The 26,956-nt window shown below is 38.5% G+C and overlaps 1 protein-coding gene across 1 annotated transcript in view; it reads left to right on the top strand.

Moving 5' to 3' along the window:
* Positions 1–26,956, top strand: part of C6 (complement C6) — a 91,229-nt gene that overhangs the window by 8,407 nt on the left and 55,866 nt on the right. Inside the window, exons 5-6 of the mRNA XM_021183668.3 lie at positions 4,149–4,290; positions 25,552–25,690. Of these exons, the coding sequence (XP_021039327.1) occupies positions 4,149–4,290; positions 25,552–25,690 (281 nt within the window). The remainder of the gene's footprint in view (positions 1–4,148; positions 4,291–25,551; positions 25,691–26,956) is intronic.

The following is a 26,956-nucleotide window of genomic DNA, read 5'->3' as shown; positions in this document are numbered from 1 at the left end:
CCTCATAACATGAATTCCACTCCAAGCGCCTCCGTTATAGAGAACTGCTGATAGTTACTCTGATCATGTTCATCTGGCATGTACATGCGCGCGCACGCACACACACACACACACACACAAATAAAAACACATACACATACTCTACATAAAATAAACAAACACATAAATAAATAATAAATGAATCAATGCAAAACCAGTTTAAATAATAAGTGACAGACCTTTTTTTAACCGTTGAAACAAGACTGATGAGATATTATTATGTCATGTGAATCTTAAATAAATTTTCATGATTGGTCCTCAAAGGTTGTCCCCCACAATAATTAAAAGTCATGTTGGTTTAAATGTTATCAGCATTAGGTATAAAGTATCCTAAGATTTGTAAGAACTGATATTTAAGTTACATTAGAATACAGTCAAGTCTTAAATACTTTAATCATAGGGACTCATCTGTTGATTACTAGCTCACTAACTCCTACCATTTTGAACAGTTTAGATGTAATTTCTACAATGCTTCAGCAAACATCCAAATAACCAAGGTCGATGTTACAGTTGTCTGGTCTATCTTGCTATCAGTCAACTGTCAACCCTCCTACATCAATATATGTGCTTGTATCAACTCGTGTGTGTGTGTGTGTGTGTGTGTGTGTGTGTGTGTGTGTGTGTGTATGTGAGTGTGAGTGTGTATGTGCAAGCATGTAGGCCAGTGAATCCTATTTACAAAAATGAACTCAAGTCAATTTTGGCATCTGAGCCATAGTTCTTTGATCTTCTACATAAAAAACCAATTGTAGTTATAAAAAAGAAAGAAATTTCACATGGATAAGCCCCAGATTGCTTCTCTGTGCTAGCAAAATTTTATGTAATAGTAACTAGGAAGTTTTAGATTTTATAGATAGTTGCCTTAAGACCTCAGAACTAAAATTCTCCCTTTCTTACGCTCTGCTCTTGACCTTAGTCTCTGCCAGCTTCTTCTAAATACAGATGAAAGTGTTAGTGTCAGGGTTTTTTCCTAACCTAGAAAATGAGGGTACATTTTGGGTTCAGAGATAGACCTTGTACCTTCATGATGAGGTCACATCACAAATTAACTTAAGAGAAGATAATAAAAATTTTGATGGAATTGGCTGAGAATAATCCAGACATGAACATTACATCCAAAATCCTAAAATCAAAATTTACAACTGAAGTGCAGCTCTTACAGGTTTTAAATGCAGTTATTATAGTGAACAACTGAGAGGCTTTATTCAGCAGACCTATGAAATTGGATGTAGAAGAGGTCTATGTAGATAAAATGTTCATGAGCCTACAAAAGCCTTAGAGTCACATAGTGATCACTAATGCACTATGGCAAATTTAAGGCAAGTCTGCAGCTGCGGCTGCTGTATTCCAGGTCAACAGCATTATGTCCACAGCCACTGTTTAAAGACTGGAATGACAAGATGGTTCAGCATCCTGATGAGCAACCAGAGTTCATTCTCTGAGAATTACATGGTAGAGAGAGAACCAAGTCCTGCAAATTGTCTTCCATTCTCATGTACCCCACTACCCATGGCTGCTGCACCATCGTCCCTCCAATAAAAACTAATTAAGATTTATAATAAAATTAATACTTAAAACATGCAAATTATCACAATGTCTGTAATTGTTGGTAAGCTGTTGTGTCCATATTTTCTGATTGAGTGATTTGAGGCAAGATGATATTTAGTCTGTTTAAGACTCAGTCTTGGCTTTCAGTCTTCTCAGAATCCTCAAGGCTACAATACCATTTTAATATTTGTATGGAATTTTGAGCCTTACCATGGCACTAGATGTAATAGAGTATGCCAGTTTACCCCCCAGGGTTCTAATTTTAAACAATGAATAAAAAAATTATCTAGTCTTTCAGGAATTTATAAAAATAATATGCAATCACAATAACACAGTCAGTCTAATTTAAAAACAAAGGTTTATAATGTCTAAATGACTACCTGGAGCCAACTAGCGATCTGTTTTATCCACGATTTCAATTTTGTGATTACAGTCACTCATGGTCAGCTACAGTCTGATATTTTGAATAAAACAAAGTCCAGAATTAAATAATTGTATCTTTTAAATTCTATGTCAGAAGAGAGCAAGGAAACTGTGTGTCACCCCACCATGTCCTTCCCATGCTACTGATCACCTCTTTGTTTTGCATTCCACAACATACACTACCTGCCCATTGTGTCAGTTATAAGATCACTGCAACAGTCAGCTGTAGCAGCACACCTGATCATCAACACTTATTTTACTTATAAATGGTCCCTAAGTACAAGGGCTGTGGTGATATCAATTCATGTGAGCCCAAAAGAAGCATGAAGTGTCAAGATGGAAGTTCTCGACTTAAAGAACTTAAGAAAATAGTATACTGAGGAGGGTAAGACCCAGGGTAGGAAAAAGCTAGTGTCTGTGCACTTGTAAAGAAGGGAAAATAAACTAGACTAGCATAGCTGTCTCATCTCAAACTACAGGGGTTTGGGACGAAATGTATGATGGGAACTTGAGGCATGAATTACAGGACTTTGTGCTCCCTAAAGTCTAGACATGTGACAAGTCTTGTGAATTGTCCCTCACAGGTAAGAGGGACTACTGCATATGTATTCACTAACCTTAATAAATTCTGAAGCATTCAAACTGCTCTTCAACTTCCCATCCCCCACTTTGGTATAGGCTTCAATCATAGCTCATAATGTCACCTCCTTCCTGCTTCTTATTCCATTGAGTTGGTATTGCCTACGGTCATTCTCAGCTGTGTCCCACCTTGCCTATGTAACCCTTGTCCTCTATTACTAAACACTACTCCAAAAGTATCTTGCTTCTTTCATCTCAGCACTTGTCGACATATCCCTTCCAATGTCTAGAAGTGTCAAAGCATAGTTAAAAAAACAAAAACAAAAGCAAACAAACAAACAAAAAAACAAAAAACATGTGTTTTCCATGAGTATCCTTAGAGCTATCTAAGAAAATATAATGCCTCTCTAAAAGGAAACACTACCCCAAACTGGATTTTTTCTTCAATATGTTAGCACCAAGAGCAGTACTTTAAAAATGCATCATAAGTCAGAATGGCCCTCCTCTCTGTTTCAAATTAAATAGCCCGTTCTCTTCTCTTTACCAAAAAAAGACTAAAAATACATAAAAACAAAAACCCTAGACTTTATACATTACACTATAATGTACAGTTTCCTAAAAGTAACTTCTTCTGGTTTATATCTTAAAATTGACAGAAATCCAATCCCATCTTTTAGTTCTGTATGATTATGATCATAGCCATGATTATAATAGCTGTCTACAGAACATAAGACAAGATCTTGAATAATCTAAAGAAGACAGTTAATTTTGAATATGCCTTATAACTAGAAGTTATTAACCAAACTCAGTGAAACTAAGTGTTTGCAGAAGTCCTTTGTAGTAATAAGAAATTTAATTCAGCAAATACTCAAGTCCCCATGCCAAGCATGATTTAGTCTAATTAGTGGAACACAGTGTAAGGGAATCACCTGACACAGCTTCTCAAGCTGGTAATCTCCAGGAAGATGTATATGAGATGAAGATTAGATGTCTGGCTTCTTCCACGCAACATAAACTTTTAGAGATTTGGAGATGTATTGTTTGCACAAGTAGATTCCAAAAGTAATTGGGTTTTTTTGGGGTTTTTTTTGTTTTTTGGGTTTTTTTTAATATTTTTATTAGGTATTTTCCTCATTTACATTTCCAGTGCTATCCCAAAAGTCCCCCATACCCTCCCCCCACCAAGTAATTGTTTTAAAACAAAAATAATGTAGACTCTACCTAGAAATCAAAACAAAATTCTGAACCTGTTACTACTCGCTTTCTTCAAACCAATATCTCTGTAGAAAGCTCACTATAATGTAAATTTAAAATTCTCTTTGGAGAAAAAGAAGAAAATTCTCTTCTTGAAAATATACCAAATGCAACTAAATAATCTTACAGTAACTCTTAGACACTCAAGCCCTAAAGGTGACATCAGTTTATCACTTCACTTCATATATCCCTCATACCTTACCTGCAACATTCTCTTGACATTTTAAACATTTGTGTCTCACCTGAATAAATGCTTTCCTGAGTAATAACACATTGGTGATGCTGTGGTGTGCTTTCTTGACCAGGGCGCTGTATTCCCAGCAAGTTAGAATGCAATGGAGAGAATGACTGTGGAGACAATTCAGATGAAAGGAACTGTGGGAGGACAAAGCCAGTGTGCCCACAGATAAACACGCCCATCCCTAGTGTGCAGCTGATGGGCACTGGGTATGTAACATCCTTTTATAATTTTGGAAAGAAAGTGTATCTTGGAAATAGTGGGAGGCATGTCAACAACAGAACTATAGAAAGTACACAAAGTCATGAAAAGTAAGCAACTTGCTGTTGTATGATGTTCGGGTCATTGAAGAAATTGATCAGGAAAAAGAGAACATTGCTTATGGTTGTATTTATAAGTCAACATCCCAAAAGGAAAATCCATCTGGTTTTGGCACGAGAGGGTAGGACAGGGTAAATAATGGAGGGAGGATGGGAGGAGAAAATGGAGGAAAGGAGGGAGAGAGAGAGGAGAAGAGACAGAAAAAGAGATAGAGAGAAAGAGACAGAAACAGACAGAGAGAGCTCCTCATCACCTTCAAGTGGGAGACTCTCCTTAGGAACAGCACTGGGCTCCTCCAATGTCACTTCATCTTCATCAATACCTAAGCCTAGCTTGATCATATAGTTGATCATGTGGCAAAGAGTTAGAGTTCCTATTGGAAAGCCTGTGCCTTCTGTTGTCCCCCACTCCCATAGTTCTTTCTCCCTCTCCCACCTAGTTTCTCTCTCTCTCTCTCCTTCCCTCCCCCTCTCTCTCCCCCTCCTCCTCCTCCTCCTCCTCCTCCTTCTTCTTCCTCTCTCTCTCTCTCTCTCTCTCTCTCTCTCTCTCTCTCTCTCTCTCTCTCTCTCTCTCTCTCTCTCTCTCTCTCTCTCTCTCCCTCTCTGCTGCTATCTAATGACTGCTTCCTTCTCTACTTTTCCTGTGTCTAAGGCAGAAAAAAATCCCCTCCCCCTCCTCCTCTCCTGACAACAAGGTTGTGAGGATTGTTTTGTTTTGTTTAATTCTGATATTTAAGTATTCTAAACAGAAACAAGAAGAAAGAAGGGAGGGATGGGGGAGAGAGGAAAGGAAGGAAGAGGAGCTAAACATTCATAAAAATAAAGAATTATTATGACCAAGTGAAGATGTAGAATAAGATGTGTGTCATTGTGGCCTGAGATTCCCTCCCCTAGACAGTATGATTTATGGATAGGTCAGTGCTTCTCAGACAGAACAACCTTCTGGTCTTACCTTAAAAATGAGAAACTGAACTTCAGGAGGTTTAATTAAGTATGCCAAGTTGTGAATGGTGGGACTAGAACTCAAGGAGAGATTTATCAACCAAATTTGTTTCTATAACCCCACAGCAGCACCACTTAGAGAAACTATGAAGGAAATCTGAGACCTGGCAGCCCTTGTTGACTGGGACTCAAAAATCCTCATGTTGCTATTTCAGGAGGGCACCTACGTTTAGCAAGGGGATCTATATTCTTTAAGCTGTGCCTATGTTTTCAAATAATTTAAAGACTATGAAAGGAGTCAAAGAAAAAGGAACTGAACCTCAGTTTGAAACATAAGAGAAAATGTATAAAGATAATCTTCCTTTTCCCCTATTCCCATGATGAACCCAACACTTTAATTTGGGGTCAGGACACCAATTAGCTGTCAGGTTCTATTGCTTCATACTGGAATTTTAAAGCATTTAACTCATCTTGGACTGGAGAAAGGACTCGGTGTGTAAAAGCAATGGCTGCCCATGCCTGGCCACCTGAGTCTGGACCCCCAGAACAGAACACATGTAAGACTCAGGTGTGTCAGAGGCAGGAGACTGCTATATGCTTACAAGCCAAATACTTTGGAGTTTGCAATGCAGAATAAGCAACAAGAAAGACCCAGTCTCAAAAACAGAGGAAGGACAGAGTGAACTCTTAAAACTTGTCCTCTGACTCACACGTGTATGCCATAGCATGCCACTGTGCACAAGTGCAAAATGAAGATTCTAAGTCTTTAAATTTAATTTAAAATAAATCCCTCAGTGATGTTTTCAACATTACTTTTTTTGCCACAGTTGCATAACACAGAATCCTGCGTCTGAAAGGCTATCAGCAATGCCATTATAGCCTCATTTGATTTACAACAAAAACCAGTAACCACTGGGCCCAGCTCCAGAACACTTGTGAAATACAAAAGACATTAGCCTGGAATGAGGGAAGTTGGCTTCCGCATGTATTTCTGCATTAACTATCACAACCAAGTTATTTAATATCATGGGCCTCAGTTTCCCCATATGTATCCCGTGTGACTACAAACTGATCTGTGGTACGGCCCTAAGACTTTCTGTTTCCCACTCACAGGAGAGTGTTTTGATGTCTTTATTTTATTTTTTTTTAATCAACGGGTAGAAATATCTTCCCTATTATCTTTTCCCTGCAAGAAAATCCCAGACCCCAAATGCCCACTGATGATCACAGTGTTCCTGATGCTCTGATTTTCAAGAGTTTGTTATGTTCCTAATGGAAGGAACATTACTTTGGCAGGCAAACTGTGTGGCCTTCTGACAACCAGAACTGTTGTCTCTAGGCTTCTTAGAAATGAACAGAGGCTGCCAACTCAAGGACAGCCAGTCCTCTCTGTTCTCCCCTGAGGGAGAGACTTGAGATTTACTATAACTTCTTTCTAATCAGCTGGCCTAAGTGTCTCAGCCTCCTTCTTCAGGCTTCCAGTAATTTTCTGCCCACAAAAGATATATTTTAGACATCTGGCTATTTTTTAAAATTACCTCTTTCTGAGAAAGAAAATTAGCAATACAATATTTCCAACATCAATCACTAAGCCCCATACCTACAGCGAGTGTCACACAAGATGAACGTGTGTGGTTCATTTTCTTTTTCTTTTTTTTTTAATTAGGTATTTTCCTCAATTACATTCCCAATGCTATCTAAAAAGTCCCCAATACACTACCCCCCAGTCCCCCCCCCACCCCCAAACCTTGGCCCTGGCATTCCCCTGTACTGGGGCATATAAAGTTGGCAAGTCCAATGGGCCTCTCTTTCCAGTGATGGCCGACTAGGCCATCTTTTGATACAAATGCAGCTAGAGTCAAGAGCTCTGGGGTACTGCTTAGTTCATAATAATGTTCCACCTATGGGGTTGTAGTTGTAGTTCTCTTTAGCTCCTTGGGTACTTTCTCAAGCTCCTCCATTGGGGGCCCTGTGATCCATCTAATAGCTGACTGTGAGCATCCACTTCTGTGTTTGCTAGGCCCCGGCATTGTCTCACAAGAGACAGCTATATCTGAGTCCTTTCAGCAAAATCTTGCTAGTGTATGCAATGGTGTCAGCGTTTGGAAGCTGGTTATGGGATGGATCCCTGGATATGGCAGTCTTTAGATGGTCCATCCTTCCTTCACAGCTCCAAACGTTATCTCTGTAACTCTTTCCATGGGTGTTTTGTTCCCAATTCCAAGAAGGGGCACAGTGTCCACACTTTGGTCCTCATTCTTCTTGAGTTTCATGCGTTTAACAAATTGTATCTTATATCTTGGGTATCCCAAGTTTTTGGGCTAATATCCACTTATCAGTGAGTACATATTGTGTGAGTTCCTTTGTGAATATGTTACCTCACTCAGGATGATGCCCTCCAGATCCATCCATTTGCCTAGGAATTTCATAAATTCATTCCTTTTAATAGCTGAGTAGTACTCCATTGTGTAAATGTACCACATTTTCTGTATCCATTCCTCTGTTGAGAGGCATCTGGGTTCTTTCCAGCTTCTGGCTATTATAAATAAGGCTGCTATGAACATAGTGGAGCATGTGTCCTTCTTACCGGTTGGGACATCTTCTGGATATATGCCCAGGAGAGGTATTGCTGGATCCTCTGGTAGTACTATGTCCAATTTTCTGAGGAACCGCCAGACTGATTTCCAGAGTGGTTGTACAAACTTGCAATCCCACCAACAATGGAGGAGTGTTCCTCCTTCTCAACATCCTCGCCAGCATCTGCTGTCACCTGAATTTTTGATCTTAGCCATTCTGACTGGTGTGAGGTGGAATCTCAGGGTTGTTTTGATTTGCATTTCCCTGATGATTAAGGATGTTGAACATTTTTTCAGGTGCTTCTCTGCCATTCGGTATTCTTCAGGTGAGAATTCTTTGTTCAGTTCTGAGCCCCATTTTTTAATGGGGTTATTTGACTTTCTGGAGCCCACCTTCTTGAGTTCTTTATATATATTGGATATTAGTCCCTTATTTGATTTAGGATAGGTAAAGATCCTTTCCCAATCTGTTGGTGTTTTTTTTTTTTTGTCTTATTGATCTTGTCTTTTGCCTTGCAGAAGCTTTGCAGTTTCATGAGGTCCCACTTGTCAATTCTCGATCTTACAGGACAAGCCATTGCTGTTCTATTCAAGAATTTTTCCCCTGTGCCCATATCTTCAAGGCTTTTCCCCACTTTCTCCTCTATAAGTTTCAGAGTCTCTGGTTTTATGTGAAGTTCCTTGATCCACTTAGACTTGACCTTAATACAAGGAGATAGGAATGGATCAATTCGCATTCTTCTACATGATAACAACCTGTTATGCCAGCACCATTTGTTGAAAATGCTGTCTTTCTTCCACTGGATGGTTTTAGCTCCCTTGTCAAAGATCAAGTGACCGTAGGTGTGTGGGTTCATTTCTGGGTATTCAATTCTATTCCATTGGTCTACTTGTCTGCCACTATACCAGTACCATGCAGTTTTTATCACAACTGCTCTGTAGTAAAGCTTTAGGTCCTGCATGGTGATTCCACCAGAGGTTCTTTTATCCTTGAGAAGAGTTTTTGCTATCCTAGTTTTTTTGTTATTCCAGACGAATTTGCAGATTGCACTTTCTAATTCGTTGAAGAATTGAGTTGAAATTTTGATGGGGATTGCATTGAATCTGTAGATTGCTTTTGGCAAGATAGCCATTTTTACAATGTTGATCCTGCCAATCCATGAGCACGGGAGGTCTTTCCATCTTCTGAGATCTTCTTTAATTTCTTTCATCAGGGACTTGAAGTTCTTGTCATACAGATCTTTCACTTCCTTAGTTAGAGTCACGCCAAGGTATTATATATTGTTTGTGACTATTGAGAAGTGTGTTGTTTCCCTTATTTCCTTCTCTGCCTGTTTATCCTTTGTGTACAGAAAGGCCATTGACTTGCTTGAGTTACTTTTATATCCAGCTACTTCACCAAAGCTATTTATCAGGCTTAGGAGTTCTCTGGTGGAATTTTTAGGGTCACTTATATATACTATCATATCATCTGCAAAAAGCGATATTTTGACTTCTTCTTTTCCGATTTGTATCCCCTTGATCTCCTTTTGTTGTCTAATTGATCTGGCTAGGACTTCAAGTACAATGTTGAATAAGTAGAGAGTGAGTGGGCAGCCTTGTCTAGTCCCTGATTTTAGTGGGATTGCTTCCATCTTCTCACCATTTACTTTGATGTTGGCTACTGGTTTGCTGTATATTGCTTTTATCATGGTTAGGTATGGGCCTTGAATTCCTGATCTTTCCAAGACTTTTATCATGAATGGGTGTTGGATTTTGTCAAATGCTTTTTCAGTATCTAACGAGATGATCATGTGGTTTTTGTCTTTGAGTTTGTTTATATAATGGATTACATTGATGGATTTTCATATATTGAACCATCCTTGCATCCCTGGGATGAAACCTACTTGGTGAGGATGGATGATTGTTTTGATGTGTTCTTGAATTCGGTTAGCGAGAACTTTATTGAGGATTTTTGCATCAATATTTATAAGGGAAATTGTTCTGAAGTTCTCTATTTTTCTTGGGTCTTTATGTGGTTTAGGTATCAGAGTAATTGTGGCTTCATAGAATGAGTTGGGTAGAGTACCTTCTGATTCTATTTTGTGGAATAGTTTGTGAAGAACTGGGATTAGATCTTCTTTGAAGGTTTGATAGAACTCTGCACTAAACCCATCTGGTCCTGGGCTTTTCTTGGTTGGGAGACTATTAATGACTGCTTCTATTTCTTTAAGGGATATGAGACTGTTTAGATCATTAACCTGGTTTTGATTTAACTTTGGTACCTGGTATCTGTCTAGAAACTTGTCCATTTCATCCAGGTTCTCCAGTTTTGTTGAGTATAGCCTTTTGTAGAAGGATCTGATGGTGTTTTGGATTTCTTCAGGGTCTGTTGTTATGTCTCCCTTTTCATTTCTGATTTTGTTAATTAGAATACTTTCCCTATGCCCTATAGTGAGTCTGGCTAAGGGTTTATCTATCTTGTTGATTTTCTCAAAGAACCAGCTCCTCGATTGGTTGATTCTTTGAATAGTTCTTCTTGTTTCCACTTGGTTGATTTCACCCCTGAGTTTGATTATTTCTTGCCTTCTACTCCTCTTGGGTGAATTTGCTTCCTTTCGTTCTAGAGCTTTTAGGTATGTTGTCAAGCTGCTAATGTGTGCTCTCTCTAGTTTCTTTTTGGAGGCACTCAGAGCTATGAGTTTTCCTCTTAGAAATGCTTTCAATGTGTACCATAAGTTTGGGTATGTTGTGGCTTCATTTTCATTAAACTCCAGAAAGTCCTTAATTTCTTTCTTTATTCCTTCCTTGACCAAGGTATCATTGAGAAGAGTGTTGTTTAGTTTCCACATGTGTGTTGGCTTTCTATTATTTATTTTGTTATTGAAGATCAGTCTTAGTCCATGGTGATCTGATAGGATGCATGGGACAATTTCAATATTTTTGTATTTGTTGAGGCTGGTTTTGTGACCAATTATGTGGTCAATTTTGGAGAAGGTACCGTGAGGTGCTGAGAAGAAGGTATATCCTTTTGTTTTAGGATAGAATGTTCGGTAGATATCTGTCAGATCCATTTGTTTCATAACCTCTGTTAGTTTCACTGTGTCCCTGTTTAGTTTCTGCTTCTATGATCTGTCCATTGGTGAAAGTGGTGTGTTGAAGTCTCCCACTATTATTGTGTGAGGTGCAATGTGTGCTTTGAGATTTACTAAAGTATCTTTAATGAATGAGGCTGCCCTTGTATTTGGAGCATAGATATTCAGAATTGAGAGTTCCTCTTGGAGGATTTTACCTTTGATGAGAATGAAGTGCCCTTCCTTGTATTTTTGATGACTTTGGGTTGGAAGCCAATCTTATCAGATATTGTAATGGCTACTCCAGCTTGTTTCTTCCTACCATTTGCTTGGAAAATTGTTTTCCAGCCTTTCATTCTGAGGTAGTGTCTATCTCTTTCTCTGAAATGAGTTTCCTGTAAGCAGCAAAATGTGGGTCCTGTTTCTGTAGCCAGCCTGTTAGTCTATGCCTTTTTATTGGGGAGTTGAGTCCATTGATATTAAGAGATATTAGGGAGAAGTAATTGTTGCTTCCTTTTATTTTTGTTGTTAGAGTGGGTGTTCTGTTCTTTTGGCTGTCTTCTTTTATGTTTGTTGAGGGATTACCTTCTTGCTTTTTCTAGGACGTGGTTTCCATCCTTGTATTGGTTTTTTTCTGTTATTATCCTTTAAAGGGCTGGATTCATGGAAAGATAATGTGTGAATTTGGTTTTGTTGTGGAATACTTTGGTTTCTCCCTCTATGGTAATTGAGAGTTTGGCTCGGTATAGTAGCCTGGGCTGGAAATTGTGTTTTCTTAGTTTCTGTATAACATCTGTCCAGGCCCTTCTGGCTTTCATAGTCTCTGGTGAAAAATCCGGTGTAATTCTGATAGACTTGCCTTTATACTTTACTTGACCTTTTTCCCTTACTGCTTTTAGTATTCTATCTTTATTTAGTGCATTTGTTGTTCTGATTATTATGTGTCAGAAGGAATTTCTTTTCTGGTCCAGTCTATTTGGACTTCTGTAAGCTTCTTGTATATTCATGGGCATCTCTTTCTTTAGGTTTGGGAAGTTTTCTTCTATAATTTTGTTGAAGATATTTGCTGGTTCTTTGAGTTAAAAATCTTCATTCTCATCTACTCCTATTATCTGTAGGTTTGATCTTCTCATTTTGTCCTGGATTTCCTGGATGTTTTGAGTTAGGATGTTTTTGGATTTTGTATTTTCTTTGATTGGCGTGCCAATGTTCTCTATCGAGTCTTCTGCACCTGATATTCTCTCTTCCATCTCTTGTATTCTGTTGCTGATTCTCACATCTATGGTTCCAGATTTCTTTCCTAGGGTTTCTATCTCCAGCGTTGCCTCAATTTGGGTTTTCTTCATTGTCTCGACTTCCCTTTTTAGGTCTTGGATGGTATTATTCAATTCCATCACCTGTTTGATCTGATTTTCCTGCAATTCTTTAAGGGATTTTTGTGCTTCCTCTTTAATGTTTTCTACCTGTTTAGCAGTGTTCTCCTGCAGTTCTTTAAGGGATTTTTGTGCTTCCTCTTTAATGTCTTCTACCTGTTTAGCAGTGTTCTCCTGCAATTCTTTTTTTTTAATATTTAATATTTTATTACATATTTTCCTCAATTACATTTCCAATGCTATCCCAAAAGTCCCCCATAGAGCCCCCCCCCACTTCCCTACCCAACCATTCCCATTCTTTTGGCCCTGGCATTCCCCTATATTGGGGCATATAAAGTTCGCAAGTCCAATGGGCCTCCCTTTCCATTGATGGCCGATTAGGCCATCTTTCGATACATATGCAGCTAGAGACAAGAGCTCCGGGGTTCTGGTTAGTACATCATGTTGTTCCAACAATAGGGTTGCAGATCCCTTTAGCTCCTTGGGTACTTTCTTTAGCTTCTCCATTGGGAGCCCTGTGATACATCCAATAGCTGACTGTGAACATCCACTCCTGTGTTTGCTAGGCCCTGGCATCGTCTCACAAGAGACAGCTATATTTGGGTCCTTTCAGCAAAATATTGCTAGTGTATGCAATGGTGTCAGCATTTAGAAGCTGATTATGGGATGGATCCCTGGATACGGCAGTCTCTAAATGGTCCATCCTTTCATCACAGCTACGAACTTTGTCTCTGTAAGTCCTTCCCTGGGTGTTTTGTTCCCAATTCTAAGAAGGGGCACAGTGTCCACACTTTGGTCTTCATTCTTCTTGAGTTTCATGCGTTTAGCAAATTGTATCTTATATCTTGGGTATCCTAAGTTTTGGGCTAATATCCACTTATCAGTGAATACATATTGTGTGAGTTCTTTTGTGATTGTGTTACTTCACTCAAGATGATGCCCTCCAGGTCCATCCATTTGGTTAGGAATTTCATAAATTCATTCTTTTTAATAGCTGAGTAGTACTCCATTGTGTAAATGTACCATAATTTCTGTATCCATTCCTCTGTTGAGGGACATCTGTGTTCTTTCCAGCTTCTGGCTATTATAAATAGGGCTGCTATGAACATAGTGGAGCATGTGTCCTTTTTACCGGTTGGGACATCTTCTGGATATATGCCCAGGAGAGGTATTGCTGGATCCTCCGGTAGTACTATGACCAGTTTTCTGAGGAACCGCCAGACTGATTTCCAGAGTGGTTGTACAAGCTTGCAATCCCACCAACAATGAAGGAGTGTTCCTCTTTCTCCACATCCTCGCCAGCATCTGCTGTCACCTGAATTTTTGATCTTAACCATTCTGACTGGTGTGAGGTGGAATCTCAGGGTTGTTTTGATTTGCATTTCCCTGATGATTAAGGATGTTGAACATTTTTTCAGGTGCTTCTCTGCCATTCGGTATTCCTCAGGTGAGAATTCTTTGTTCAGTTCTGAGCCCCATTTTTAATGGGGTTATTTGACTTTCTGGAGTCCACCTTCTTGAGTTCTTTATATATATTTGATATTAGTCCCTTATCTGATTTAGGATAGGTGAAGATCTTTTCCCAATCTGTTGGTGGTTTTTTTGTCTTATTGATGGTGTCTTTAGCCTGGCAGAACCTTTGCAGTTTCATGAGGTCCCACTTGTTAATTCTCGATCTTACACCAAAAGCCATTACTGTTCTATTTAGGAATTTTTCCCCTGTGCCCATATCTTCAAGGCTTTTCCCCACTTTCTCCTCTATAAGTTTCAGTGTCTCTGGTTTTATGTGAAGTTCCTTGATCCACTTAGACTTGACCTTAGTACAAGGAGATAGGAATGGATCAATTCGCATTCTTCTACATGTTAACAACCAGTTGTGCCAGCACCATTTGTTGAAAATGCTGTCTTTCTTCCACTGGATGTTTTTAGCTCCCTTGTCGAAGATCAAGTGACCGTAGGTGTGTGGGTTCATTTCTGGGTCTTCAAATCTATTCCATTGGTCTATTTGTCTGTCACTATACCAGTACCACGCAGTTTTTATCACAATTGCTCTGTAGTAGAGCTTTAGGTCCGGCATGGTGATTCCACCAGAGGTTCTTTTATCCTTGAGAAGAGTTTTTGCTATCCTAGGTTTTTTGTTATTCCAGATGAATTTGCATATTGCACTTTCTAATTCGTTGAAGAATTGATTTGGAATTTTGATGGGGATTGCATTGAATCTGTAGATTGCTTTTGGCAAGATAGCCATTTTTACAATGTTGATCCTGCCAATCCATGAGCATGGGAGATCTTTCCATCTTCTGAGATCTTCTATAATTTCTTTCTTCAGAGACTTGAAGTTTTTATTATACAGATCTTTCACTTCCTTAGTTAGAGTCACCCCAAGATATTTTATATTATTTGTGAGTATTGAGAAGGGTGTTGTTTCCCTAATTTCTTTCTCAGCCTGTTTATTCTTTGTGTAGAGAAAGGCCATGGATTTATTTGAGTTAATTTTATATCCAGCTACTTCACCGAAGCTGTTTATCAGGCTTAGGGGTTCTCTGGTGGAATTTTTAGGGTCACTTATATATACTATCATATCATCTGCAAAAAGTGATATTTTGACTTCATCTTTTCCAATTTGTATCCCTTTGATCTCCTTTTGTTGTTGAATTGCTCTGGCTAGGACTTCAAGTACAATGTTGAATAGGTATGGAGAAATTGGACAGCCCTGTCTAGTCCCTGATTTTAGAGGGATTGCTTCAAGCTTCTCACCATTTACTTTGATGTTGGCTACTGGTTTGCTGTAGATTGATTTTATCATGTTTAGGTATGGGCCTTGAATTCCTGATCTTTCCAAGACTTTTATCATGAATGGGTGTTGGATCTTGTCAAATGCTTTTTCCGCATCTAACACGATGACCATGTGTATTTTGTCTTTGAGTTTGTTTATATACTGGATTACGTTGATGGATTTCCGTATATTGAACCATCCCTGCATCCCTGGGATGAAACCTACTTGGTCAGGATGGATGATTGTTTTGATGTGTTCTTGGATTCAGTTAGCAAGAACTTTATTGAGGATTTTTGCATCAATATTCATAAGGGATATTGGTCTGAAGTTTTCTATCTTTGTTGGGTCTTTTTTGTGGTTTAGGTATCAGAGTAATTGTGGCTTCATAGAATGAGTTGGGTAGAGTAACTTCTGTTTCTATTTTGTGGAATAGTTTGTGAAGAACTGGGATTAGATCTTCTTTGAAGGTCTGATAGAACTCTGCACTAAACCCATCTGGTCCTGGGCTTTTTTTAGTTGGGAAACTATTAATGACTGCTTCTATTCCTTTGGGGGATATAGGGCTGTTTAGTTCATTAACCTGATCTTGATTCAACTTTGGTACCTGGTATCTGTCTAGGAACTTCTCCATTTCATCCAGGTTCTCCAGTTTTGTTGAGTATAGCCTTTGGTAGAAGGATCTGATGGTGTTTTGGATGTCTTCAGGATCTGTTATTATGTCTCCTTTTTCATTTCTGATTTTGTTAATTAGGATGCTTTCCCTGTGCCCTCTAGTGGGTCTGGCTAAGGGTTTATCTATCTTGTTGATTTTCTCAAAGAACCAGCTCCTTGATTGGTTGATTCTTTGAATAGTTCTTCTTGTTCCACTTGGTTGATTTCGCCCCTGAGTTTCATTATTTCCTGCCGTCTACTCCTCTTGGGTGAATTTGCTTCCTTTTGTTCTAGTGCTTTTAGGTATGTTGTCAAGCTGCTAATGTGTGCTCTCTCTAGTTTCTTTTTGGAGGCACTCAGAGCTATGAGTTTTCCTCTTAGAAATGCTTTCATTGCATCCCATAGGTTTGGGTATGTTGTGGCTTCATTTTCATTGAACTCTAAAAAGTCCTTAATTTCTTTCTTTATTCCTTCCTTGACCTAGGTATCATTGAGAAGAGTGTTGTTCAGTTTCCACGTGAAGGTTGGCTTTCTATTATTTAATTTGTTATTGAAGATCAGCCTTAGTGCATGGTGATCTGATAGGATGCACGGGACAATTTCAATATTTTTGTATCTGTTGAGGCCTGTTTTGTGACCAATTATGTGGTCAATTTTGGAGAAGGTACCATGAGGTGCTGAGAAGAAGGCATATCCTTTTGTTTTAGGATAGAATGTTCTGTAGATATCTGCCAGATCCATTTGATTCATAATTTCTCTTAGTTTCTCTGTGTCCCTGTTTAGTTTCTGTTTCCATGATCTGTCCATTGGTGAAAGTGGTGTGTTGAAGTCTCCCACTATTATTGTATGAGGTGCAATGTGTGCTTTGAGATTTACTAAAGTTTCTTTAATGAATGTGGCTGCCTTTGTATTTGGAGCATAGATATTCAGGATTGATAGTTCCTCTTGGAGGATTTTACCTTTGATGAGTATGAAGTGTCCCTCCCTGTCTTTTTTAATGACTCTGGGTTGGATGTCAATCTTATCAGATATTAGAATGGCTACTCCAGCTTGTTTCTTCATACCATTTGCTTGGAAAATTGTTTTCCAGCCTTTCATTCTGAGGTAGTGTCTATCTTTTTCTCTGAGATGAGTTTCCTGTAAGCAGCAAAATGTTGGGTCTTGTTTGTGTAGCCAGTTTGTTAGTCTATGTCTTTTTATTGGGGAGTTGAGTCCATTGATATTAAGATATATTAAGGAAAAGTAATTGTTGTTTCCTGTTATTTTTGTTGTTAAAGTTGGCATTCTGTTCTTGTGGCTGTCTTCTTTTAGGTTTGTTGAGGGATTACCTTCTTGTTGTTTCTAGGGCGTGGTTCCTGTCCTTGTATTGGTTTTTTTCTGTTATTATCCTTTGAAGGGCTGGATTCGTGGAGAGATAATGTGTGAATTTGGTTTTGTCGTGGAATACTTTGGTTTCTCCATCTATGTTAATTGAGAGTTTGGCTGGGTATAGTAGCCTGGGCTGGAATTTGTGTTCTTTTAGTGTCTGTATAACATCCGTCCAGGATCTTCTGGTTTTCATAGTCTCTGGTGAAAAATCTGGTGTAATTCTGATAGGCTTGCCTTTATATGTTACTTGGCCTTTTTCTCTTACTGCTTTTAGTATTCTATCTTTATTTAGAGCATTTGTTGTTCTGATTATTATGTGTCGGGAGGTATTTCTTTTCTGGTCCAGTCTATTTGGAGTTCTGTAGGCTTCTTGTATGTTCATGGGCATCTCTTTCTTTAGATTTGGGAAGTTTTCTTCTATAATTTTGTTGAAGATGTTTGCTGGTCCTTTGAGTTGAAAATCTTCATTCTCATCCACTCCTATTATCCGTAGGTTTGGTCTTCTCATTGTGTCCTGTATTTCTTGGATGTTTTGAGTTAGGATCTTTTTGCATTTTATATTTTCCTTGATTGTTGTGCCGATGTTCTCTATGGAATCTTCTGCACCTGAGGTTCTCTCTTCCATCTCTTGTATTCTGTTGCTGATGCTGGTATCTATGGTTCCAGATTTCTTTCCTGGGGTTTCTATCTCCAATGTTGCCTCATTTTGGTTATTCTTTATTGTGTCTACTTCCCTTTTTAGGTCTAGTATGGTTTTGTTCATTTCCATCATCTGATTGGATGTGTTTTCCTGTTTTTCATTAAGGACTTCTACCTGTTTGATTATGTTATCCTGTTTTTCTTTAAGGATTTGAAACTCTTTAGCAGTGTTCTCCTGCAATTCTTTAAGGGATTTTTGTGCTTCCTCTTTACTGTCTTCTACCTGTTTACCAGTGTTCCTTTGTATTTCTTTAAGTGTGTTATTAAAGTCCTTCTTGAAGTCCTCTACCATCATCAGGAGATATGCTTTTAGATCCGTGTCTAGCTTTTCCGGTGTGTTGGGGTGCCCTGGACTGGGCGAAGTGGGAGTGCTGGGTTCTGATGATGGTGAGTGGTCTTGGTTTCTGTTAGTAAGATTATTACGTTTACCTTTCGCCATCTGGTAATCTCTGGGGTTAGTTGTTGTCGTTGTCACTGTTTAAAGATTGGAGCAGACGCTGTGTTCCACTCACCAGAAGTCTCAAAATCCTGTGGCGGGTGTCGTGGGTAGCTGGCCGGTGTCAGTCGACCCTGCGCCCTAGCTACCCCGGTGCTGGTCAGGCCCGAAGAGGCTTGTGGTTCATTTTCTTATCAGGCTCAGTCAAGGTGGATGTGTAAAAATTTTGGCCACATGTATATGCATATATACATGCACATGCATCTCTTTTAATTTATTTGTTTATAGCTAGTACAAGGCCATTTACCCAATATGTGTGAAACTCCAGTTCCTCAGCACAGAAACAAAAACAAAAACCAAAACAGGCTGAAATATAAAGCAAGTGTGATAAAATCAATTTAGAAAGCTAAAGTATTTAGTATCAGTATATATTGAAACACAAAAATATGGGGTCAATAAACGTTTCAACAGTGACTGAAAATATAAGAGGTAAGATCTTGTGCATAGTTGGTTTAGCTCTGACCAAAAAGTGACTTTGAGCAGAAAGGGTTTAATCTAGTTAATTGGTTCTGATCCATCACTGAGGGAATCCAGGACAGGAGCTAAAGGCAAAAACCTGGAGGCAGGAACTGAAGCAGAAATAGCAGAAGCCCTGCTTTCTCCAGCTCACTCAGTTGCATGGCACTGCCCACAGTGGGCTGGACCCTTCTGTATCAGTTAGTAATTAAGAAAATGCCACACAGACATCAGCCAATTCGGCCGGGGAAAGGTTTCAGTTCAGATTTCCTCTTTCCAGATAATTCTAGGTTTGGGTCAAATCTCTAGCCAAAGCTAACTGTACGTGAGTGACAAGCTCCAAAAGGTTCCCACAGGTGCTCTGAGAGAGTAACCTTCACAAAAAATCTTGTCTTTGAACTCTGCAAGCAGCGGCACAGATTCCTTGAGACCAGGGAGTTAGTTTTCTATTCTGAAGCTCCTTCTCACTTGTTACAAATGCAGGTACACAGTCCGAAGTAGTCCTATAAGAACCATCCTTTACCCTTCATTCATCCCTCTTAGAGAAGGCAAACACGTGAGTCTCACACTTACTTGTGCTTCTCCTGTTGAGAACTTCAGAAAGCTCTTCCCAGATCAACTTACAGTAGTGCATCATTCAGATACTGGCTGATATAAATTGAAACCTGAGTGGACGCAAATCTCAAGTTGTACTTGGAGCTATTTGAGTATGTGGTGCTTTTTATGAATAATTTTATTTGTTTACATTTCAAATGTTATCCCCCTTCCCAGTCTTCCTCCAAGAACCACCTCCCATCTCCCTCCCTTTTGCCTCTAAGAGGGTGCTCCCTCCACCCACTCATTTTCGCCTCATTTCTCTAGCATCTCTCTTCTCTGGGGCATCAAGCCTCTACCAGACCAAGCACCTCCCCTCTCACTGATGCCAGATAAGGCAATCCTCTGCTACATATAGACCAGACCATGTATACTCTTTGGTTGGTGGTTTGGTCCCTGGGAGCTCTGAGTGGTCTGGTTAACTGTTGTTCTTCCTATGGGGTTGCCATCTCCTTCAGCTCCTTCAGTCCTTCCCCTAACTATTCCATTGGGGTCCCAGGGCTCAGTCCAATGGTTGGCTTAAGTATCTGCATCTGTTGCTGGCAGAGCAAAACCATACCAGGCTCCTGTCTGCAAATACATCTTGGCATCAGCAATAGTGACAGGGTTTGGTAATTGCAGATGGAATAGATCGCAGGGTGGGGAAATCTCTAGACAGCCTTTCTTTCAGCCTTTGCTCCGTTTTTCTCCCTGCATTTTCTTTAGACAGTGACAATTCTGGGTTAAAAATTTTTAGATGAATGGTTGACTCTGTCTGTCCACTGGGGACCATGATTATCTGCTGGAGGTGGTCTCTTCAGGTTCTATCTCCCTGCTGTTGGGTATTTAGGCTAATATTGTCCCCACTGGATCCTGGGAGCCTCTTGAATCCCTGGCATCTGGGACGTTCTAGTGGTACCCCAAGTTCCCTGCCCCCGGCTGCTACTTATTTCTACTCATTCTGTTGGCCCCCTGGACTTCTCTCCTATCTCTTCCCATGCCTGGTCCTGCAATCCCCTTTTTTCCTCCCCCTCTCCTTCCCCACCCAGGTCTCTCCCTCCTTCTGCCCTCCATGATTATCTTGTTCCCCCTTCTAAGTGGGTTTGAGGCATCCACACTTTGGCTTCCTTCTTATTAAGTTTCATATGGTTTGTGAGTTGTATCGTAGGTATTCTGAGCTTATCAGTGAGTACATACCCAAAAGGACATAGATGGTATGTGCTCACTGATGAATGGATATTAGCCCAAAAGCAGTGCTTCTTAAAGAACTCATCGAACCCATTTCCACTCAGAACAGTATCACGGAGCTGTACTCAACATTCACTATGCATTCAAATTGGCCATTCGAAGCAAGCACATTGGAGGTTGAGCAAAAGATCATGGTTTGCAAGCTGGATTGTGCTATTCAGCATGGTTCTATTTCAAAACAGTTTGCAAATCTATAGTTTCTTGGTATATTCACAGATTTAGATAGCCACCACATGAATATAATTTTAGAACATTTTATACAGATTTTTTCAGAGCAGCTGCAACATTTTATGTTTTCATTGTTTTGTTTGATTGAAAAATTAGTCTCCCTTTAGTTTGCCTTTTATGGAGCAAACGTTTAATTACTGGTAAGTGTTGGAAGTAAGTTACTAACAAAAAATGTATTTTATTTTATTTATTTATTTATTTATTTATTTATTTATTTATTTATTTAGTGTGTGTGTGTGTGTGTGTGTGTATGTATGTATGTGTGTGTGTGTGTGAAAATGGGCATCTATGAACCACAGGTCACATAAGAACATCAGAAGGCATATTTTCTGGAATTAATTTTCTTGTTTCACCCTGTTTTGAGGCAACATCTTCTCTTATTGTTTCTGATGCTGTACTGCAGACCATTGTATCTGGCCCACAAGCTTCAGGCTAATTCCCCTGTCTGTACTTCCTGCCTCACTTTTAGGGCACTGGGATTATAGATGTGTACCACCTCATAGAGCTTTTTGACATGTTGCAAGGATCACACTCAGGCCACCAGGTCATCGGGCTCACTAACAAACACATTTGCCCTCTAAGCTATCTCCCTATTTTCCAACAGTTGTTTCGAATGCCCCTTTCCATTAAGGCTGTCTATCCTAGTGGGTATAAAAGGATAGCCCATTGTGGTTTGGGTTTTTATTTCCTGAATGTTTCACAATGTTGAACAACTTTTTGCATGTTTGTTACTTGCTTCCATTTGTTCTATAAAGAAATGTCTATTCAGATATTTTGATCACTTACACACTGTAGGCTAAGATATTCTTTATATTATTGGGTTAGAAGTATCCTTTGTATATTCTAGATGTAAGTTCCTCAGCAGATAGGTAATTTATTTATAAATATTTTTCTCCATTGGGTTGTTTTAATATTCTAGGTGTCTCTAGAAGTGTAAAAATTTTAAAGACATTGGTGGGTTTTTTTTTTTTCTGAGTATGTGTGAGCACCTTCATGCATTTATGTCCACAACAGGCATGTAGGAGCCTGCAGAGTCCTGAAAGGGTATCACATCTCATAGGAGAGAAATGTATAGGTGGCTGTAAGATGCTATATGGGTTCTGGAAATCAAATATATGTCCTCTGCAGGAGTAGTAAGTGCCCTTAAAGACTAAGCTACATCTTCTGCATACCTAAAGTATAAAAGTATAAATTCTTAATTCCAATAAACTCTAATATATACATATATGAAGAAGTGTGTGTGTGTGTGTGTGTGTGTGTGTGTGTGTGTGTGTGTGTGTGTGTGTGTGTGTTGAGTGCTTTCAGCATCTCATCTGAGAAGATTTTGCCTATATAAGATCATAAAGATTTAGTTGTATAGTCCTACATTGTCTTGATCACTCAGGCTTTAACTATCTTTCATAACAAAAACTGTGATTCTTCTGATTTTGTTCTTGTTTTTCAAGATTCTTTTTGGCTATTTCCAGATGACTTTTGGAATCTGTTTGCCAATTTTTATGAAGAAAATGTCAGCTTATATTTTATGTTACAATTTTCATTGTTGTAACAGAATATCTGATAGACATAACTAAAAGGAAGATTTGTTTTCAGATCTTTCCCATAGTTTCTGAAAGTTCAGTCTCTAGTCATTGGCTGTTTATCCCAAGTCAATAATGAGAAAGAGCACCATTGTATGTGTTCAGAGATCACTCAGCTCATAGTTAGAAGACAAAGAGATAGACATCGAGAGACCCAAGACAAGACACAGCTACAAGACTCAAATAATCATTCTCCTATCAGTCCCTGCCTCCTAAATATTCTAGAATCTTCTAAGGTCTCAACTTTACAACTGGGTACTAACCTTCACCACATGGACCATCTGGGAGGACACTTCCAATCTATACCATAAGAGAGTTTGATGGGGTTGTTCAATATCCAAATGTCAGTTTGGAAAATACTGCCACATGAATAAAGGAAGTGCTCTAAGTCCATGAAGATGGGTGTCTTTTGATTCATTGACCCTCTATTTACTCTTCCAACAATTTTTATATGTTTCAGGATACAGGTCATAGATTTTTTTTTTTTTTTTTGCAGTATGTTTCTAAAACATTTCTTATAAATGTCATTATAAATGAAATTGTTTCTTAATGTTATTTTGAGTAGAAAATGAATTTTATTTGTACCATTCAACATCTTGAATCTATTTTAATCAGCACATAGTAGTCATGAATATCTGTGAATTATGGTGTAGCATTTAAGTATGTATGTGCAGTGTGTATTTATCAGATCAGAGAAATTGACATATCTGTCATCTAAGCACTTCATTTCTTTCTGTTGAGAACACTGAAAATACTTTCTACTACCTATTTTGAAATATTCAATTAATTCAATTAAATGTGGCCAAGTTTACAAACCCTACTGTGCTATAGACATAGAGGTTTTCCTTCTTTATAACTTTACCTGTGTATCCATTATTTATCCTCTTCCTATTCCTTCCAAGACATAGGTAGTCATTTTTCTACATGTCTCTGAAATTACTTAGCTTCCACATCTAAATGAGAACATGTGGCATTTGCCTTTCTGTGCATGTTTGCCCCATTCAGTATAGTATCTTCCACCATTCATGTTGGTGATGATGTATTTTCTTCGTATACTAGTTAGTCACTATGCATTTAGATTAATTCCAAATCTTCACTATTATGAATAGTTCTCTAGTAAAATGTGTATAGATGTTTCTTTGACATACACAATTTCTACTCCTTTGAATATGTATCCAATAGTAAGGATGCTATATCATGGAACAGTCATAGTGTATTTCAGGAGTCTTTATGCTGTTTTCCACAGTAACTATACTGGCTAACATTTCCACTGTCCCCTTTTTGTTCTCTGCCCACATATCTTATTGTTGTCTTCTGAGTAATTGCCAGTCTAACTGGAGAAAGATCATCTTTAATTGTGTTTTAGGTTTGCCTTGGTTACATGGTTGACCTTTGTCCATTGGTCTTGGATACTACAAGAAAAAACTCTTGAAGTTAATGTGATCTCACTTAATGGAACTAAAATCCATTCTCTCCATTAGAAAATTAGGAAAACTAAAATGCACTATTCCATCTTGCAGGGCAGGCTAACAGGCTAATCTTGTGCTAACCACTATTAACTTCCCAAACTACCTGAAGGCAGTGACTGTTACCTCCATCTTTTAATGGGAGATAACAGCTGCACATGGTTTAAAATTGTATGTTCTACATTCATATTGGTAGAAAAATAACAGCTATTTATACTAGACAAGTATTTGCTTTTAAAGTTCTAACTTCATTTTCTAACTTTCTAATTATTCCTGTTCCTCTCTTAACTTTCTTAGTCATTTATTATTCTGACATTTTCATGTCCATGCAGCTGAATTGCTGTAGTGTTCACATCACTACACTCTGTTCCCATCCCACCCCATTCACCTTCTCTTCTTCTTCCTCCCATTGTTTGTCTTCCTCTAAGGACACTGTGCCAATAGGTTAGAGCTAAATGTCTGAATAATTAATTCTATAATGTAAGTCCAAATGTCTAGCAGCAGACTACCCAAATTCACATATTGAATTGCTTCATGATGCCTTCCCAGAGAAATGGATCTGTTTGTCTTTGCTTAGCTGTGTAGGAAGTTAACAGTGCAGCCTCTGAGAAAGGTGAAGCCATGTAGACACCACGTGTTTTCTAAACTAACACTATAGGGCGACAGATATCAGAAGCACACGTGTGTAAGTGATGCATGATTTTCCTGAGGATGTGCATGCCCACGTGAGCACCTGAGCATTATCAGAATGGACGTGTGTATCATGAGTGAGGCAGGGCGGAGGAGAACACTCCTACTACATGGAACTTCTGAATATTTCCTAAAACTGAAATATGTCCTATGGAAAACAAAGTTAACTGGTCAAGTATATGTAGAAATTGACTATATATATTTTTAAAGTCTAGCGTAATCTTAATAAAGACAATTTTATCATCTATAATAAATTTGGTAAATGCAAAATTACCAAACTTTTGATTAAAAAAAAAAAAAAGACAACTTCTTTTCTTAGAGAATATGCACCACAGTCTCTAAGAAACTGGAAGACTATATGAGGTGAATGAAATTTTCCTCACGTTGCTAACAATTTTTTGAATATATGAATTTAAATAGGCTAATCTTTGTGCCTCAATTTCTTTATTTGTAAAAATAAGTATAAACAATTTTATCAAAAATATATATTCATTAAGTGTTAAACTCCTTAATATTTATAGAACACTTACTACTTTTTAGTTTATAGAATGCTAATGATAATCATTTAATAAACAAAATACATTTTAAATGTAATTATATGACAATATAGGACTATTTTTACAATACTATTAAATAGTTGCTATTGCTATTTTATAATTTACTTTCTATCAATGTTCTCTTACTTTATCATAATGTGCTTCTGATATCTCTATCAACATTGTAAATGATAAAAATTATAAGCTCTAATTTTATCCCACGTTGAGCTCCCAGATCTTTCTGAGTCAATAGGGCTGGGTTTAGGATATCCAGTTCTTTATGCGTGTCTCATTAGAGAGTAGAAAAAAAGTGAGCCTTCCTCTGGAGTCATTTGTCAGAAGTCAAGAATCTCTAGAAAAAGGAATGTCTTCCATATAAGTAAGATAAATTTTAAAGATTGCTCTATGTCCACTGAATTCTTCAAAATTGCTTTGTTTCCAGGTTTCATTTTCTGGCAGGAGAGCCCAGAGGAGAAGTTCTTGATAACTCTTTCACTGGAGGAATATGTAAACTCGTCAAGACCAGTCGAGCCAGTAATCCATACCGTGTTCCAGCCAATCTGGAAAATGTCAACTTTGAGGTATGACAGTGTGGCGTGGTGGTCACTCCCACACTGATAATGATTATAAGTTTCCAGTGGCAATTTTGATGCACGATGGAGCTGAATGGAAGAATAATGAACAATTTCAATCACACATTTTATGTTTCTATTTAATCTTACCAAAACCCAATGAGGTCAAGATTATCTTCATTTTTTTTTTAAACTAGAGGAAAGGGAAAAAAGAATGAGTCATTTACCCAGCATAAAACAAAGTAGGAAGTTACAGACTTAAGCCCACATTTCCTTGACTGCTCATCTTTTCTCCGTGAACATAGAACTTTAAAACATATCCATGCCAAGAAAATTTAATTATTCAGAATGTTCTCTTGCCGGGCGTGGTGGCGCACGCCTTAATCCCAGCACTCGGGAGGCAGAGGCAGGCAGATTTCTGAGTTCAAGGCCAGCCTGTTCTACAAAGTGAGTTCCAGGACAGACAGGGCTACACAGAGAAACCCTGTCTCAAAAAACAAAAACAGAATGTTCTCTTATCATAGCTTTTTACATGAGACAGAATAGTCTCAAAGTTCCTACAAAACAACAACAAAAACAAAAAAACAAACAAAAAATCATGATGAGTCTGAATATAAAACACAGTTGGCTTACCGCTCTTAATAAAGTAGAAATTTTATTGATTTGATTGTTTTCCTGTATAGTAATGAGCAGCACAGTGCAGTGCTGGAGAATAACCTAGTAATCAAAAAATAAGTGCTCCATTCCTGTTGCACTAAAGTGAATGGTGGGGGGAAATGGGGATCTGAATAAAATAGGCTCAAAGTTCAGTCACCAGGGAGTGGAACTGTTTGCAAGGATTAAAAGGATTAGAAGGTATGGCCTTGTTGGAGGAAGTGTGTCATACAGTATAGGCTTTAATGTTTTAAAAAGCCCAGGCAAGGTCTACTGTTTTGTAGATCAGGAGGTAGCTCTCAGCTACTTCTCCAACAACACACTGGCCTGATGATAATGGATTAAGCCTTTGAAACTATAAGCCCCCAATTAAATGCCTTCTTTTATAAGAGTTGCCTTTACTAGGTGTCTCTTCACATCAACAGAACAGTGAGAAAGACAGAGAGCAATACTTTTCCTTTAATTTTTATGGTTTTAATAGTCATGTTCTTGCATACAGACTATACTGCCCAAGATATTTTTGAAATCTAACCGTTTGTGAGACCTTCTTTATGATAGTAGGTACTCAATAAGAATTCGCTCAACATTTCTTTACAGCACTCATAGGTTAATAGGCTTATT

This window comes from Mus caroli, unplaced genomic scaffold (genome assembly GCF_978045245.1).
Source record: "Mus caroli unplaced genomic scaffold, Mus_caroli_1 scaffold_16, whole genome shotgun sequence".
NCBI classification, from domain to species: domain Eukaryota; kingdom Metazoa; phylum Chordata; class Mammalia; order Rodentia; family Muridae; genus Mus; species Mus caroli.
The sequence above is the reverse complement of the archived record's forward strand: the minus strand, read 5'-3'. Positions and strand labels throughout refer to the sequence as shown.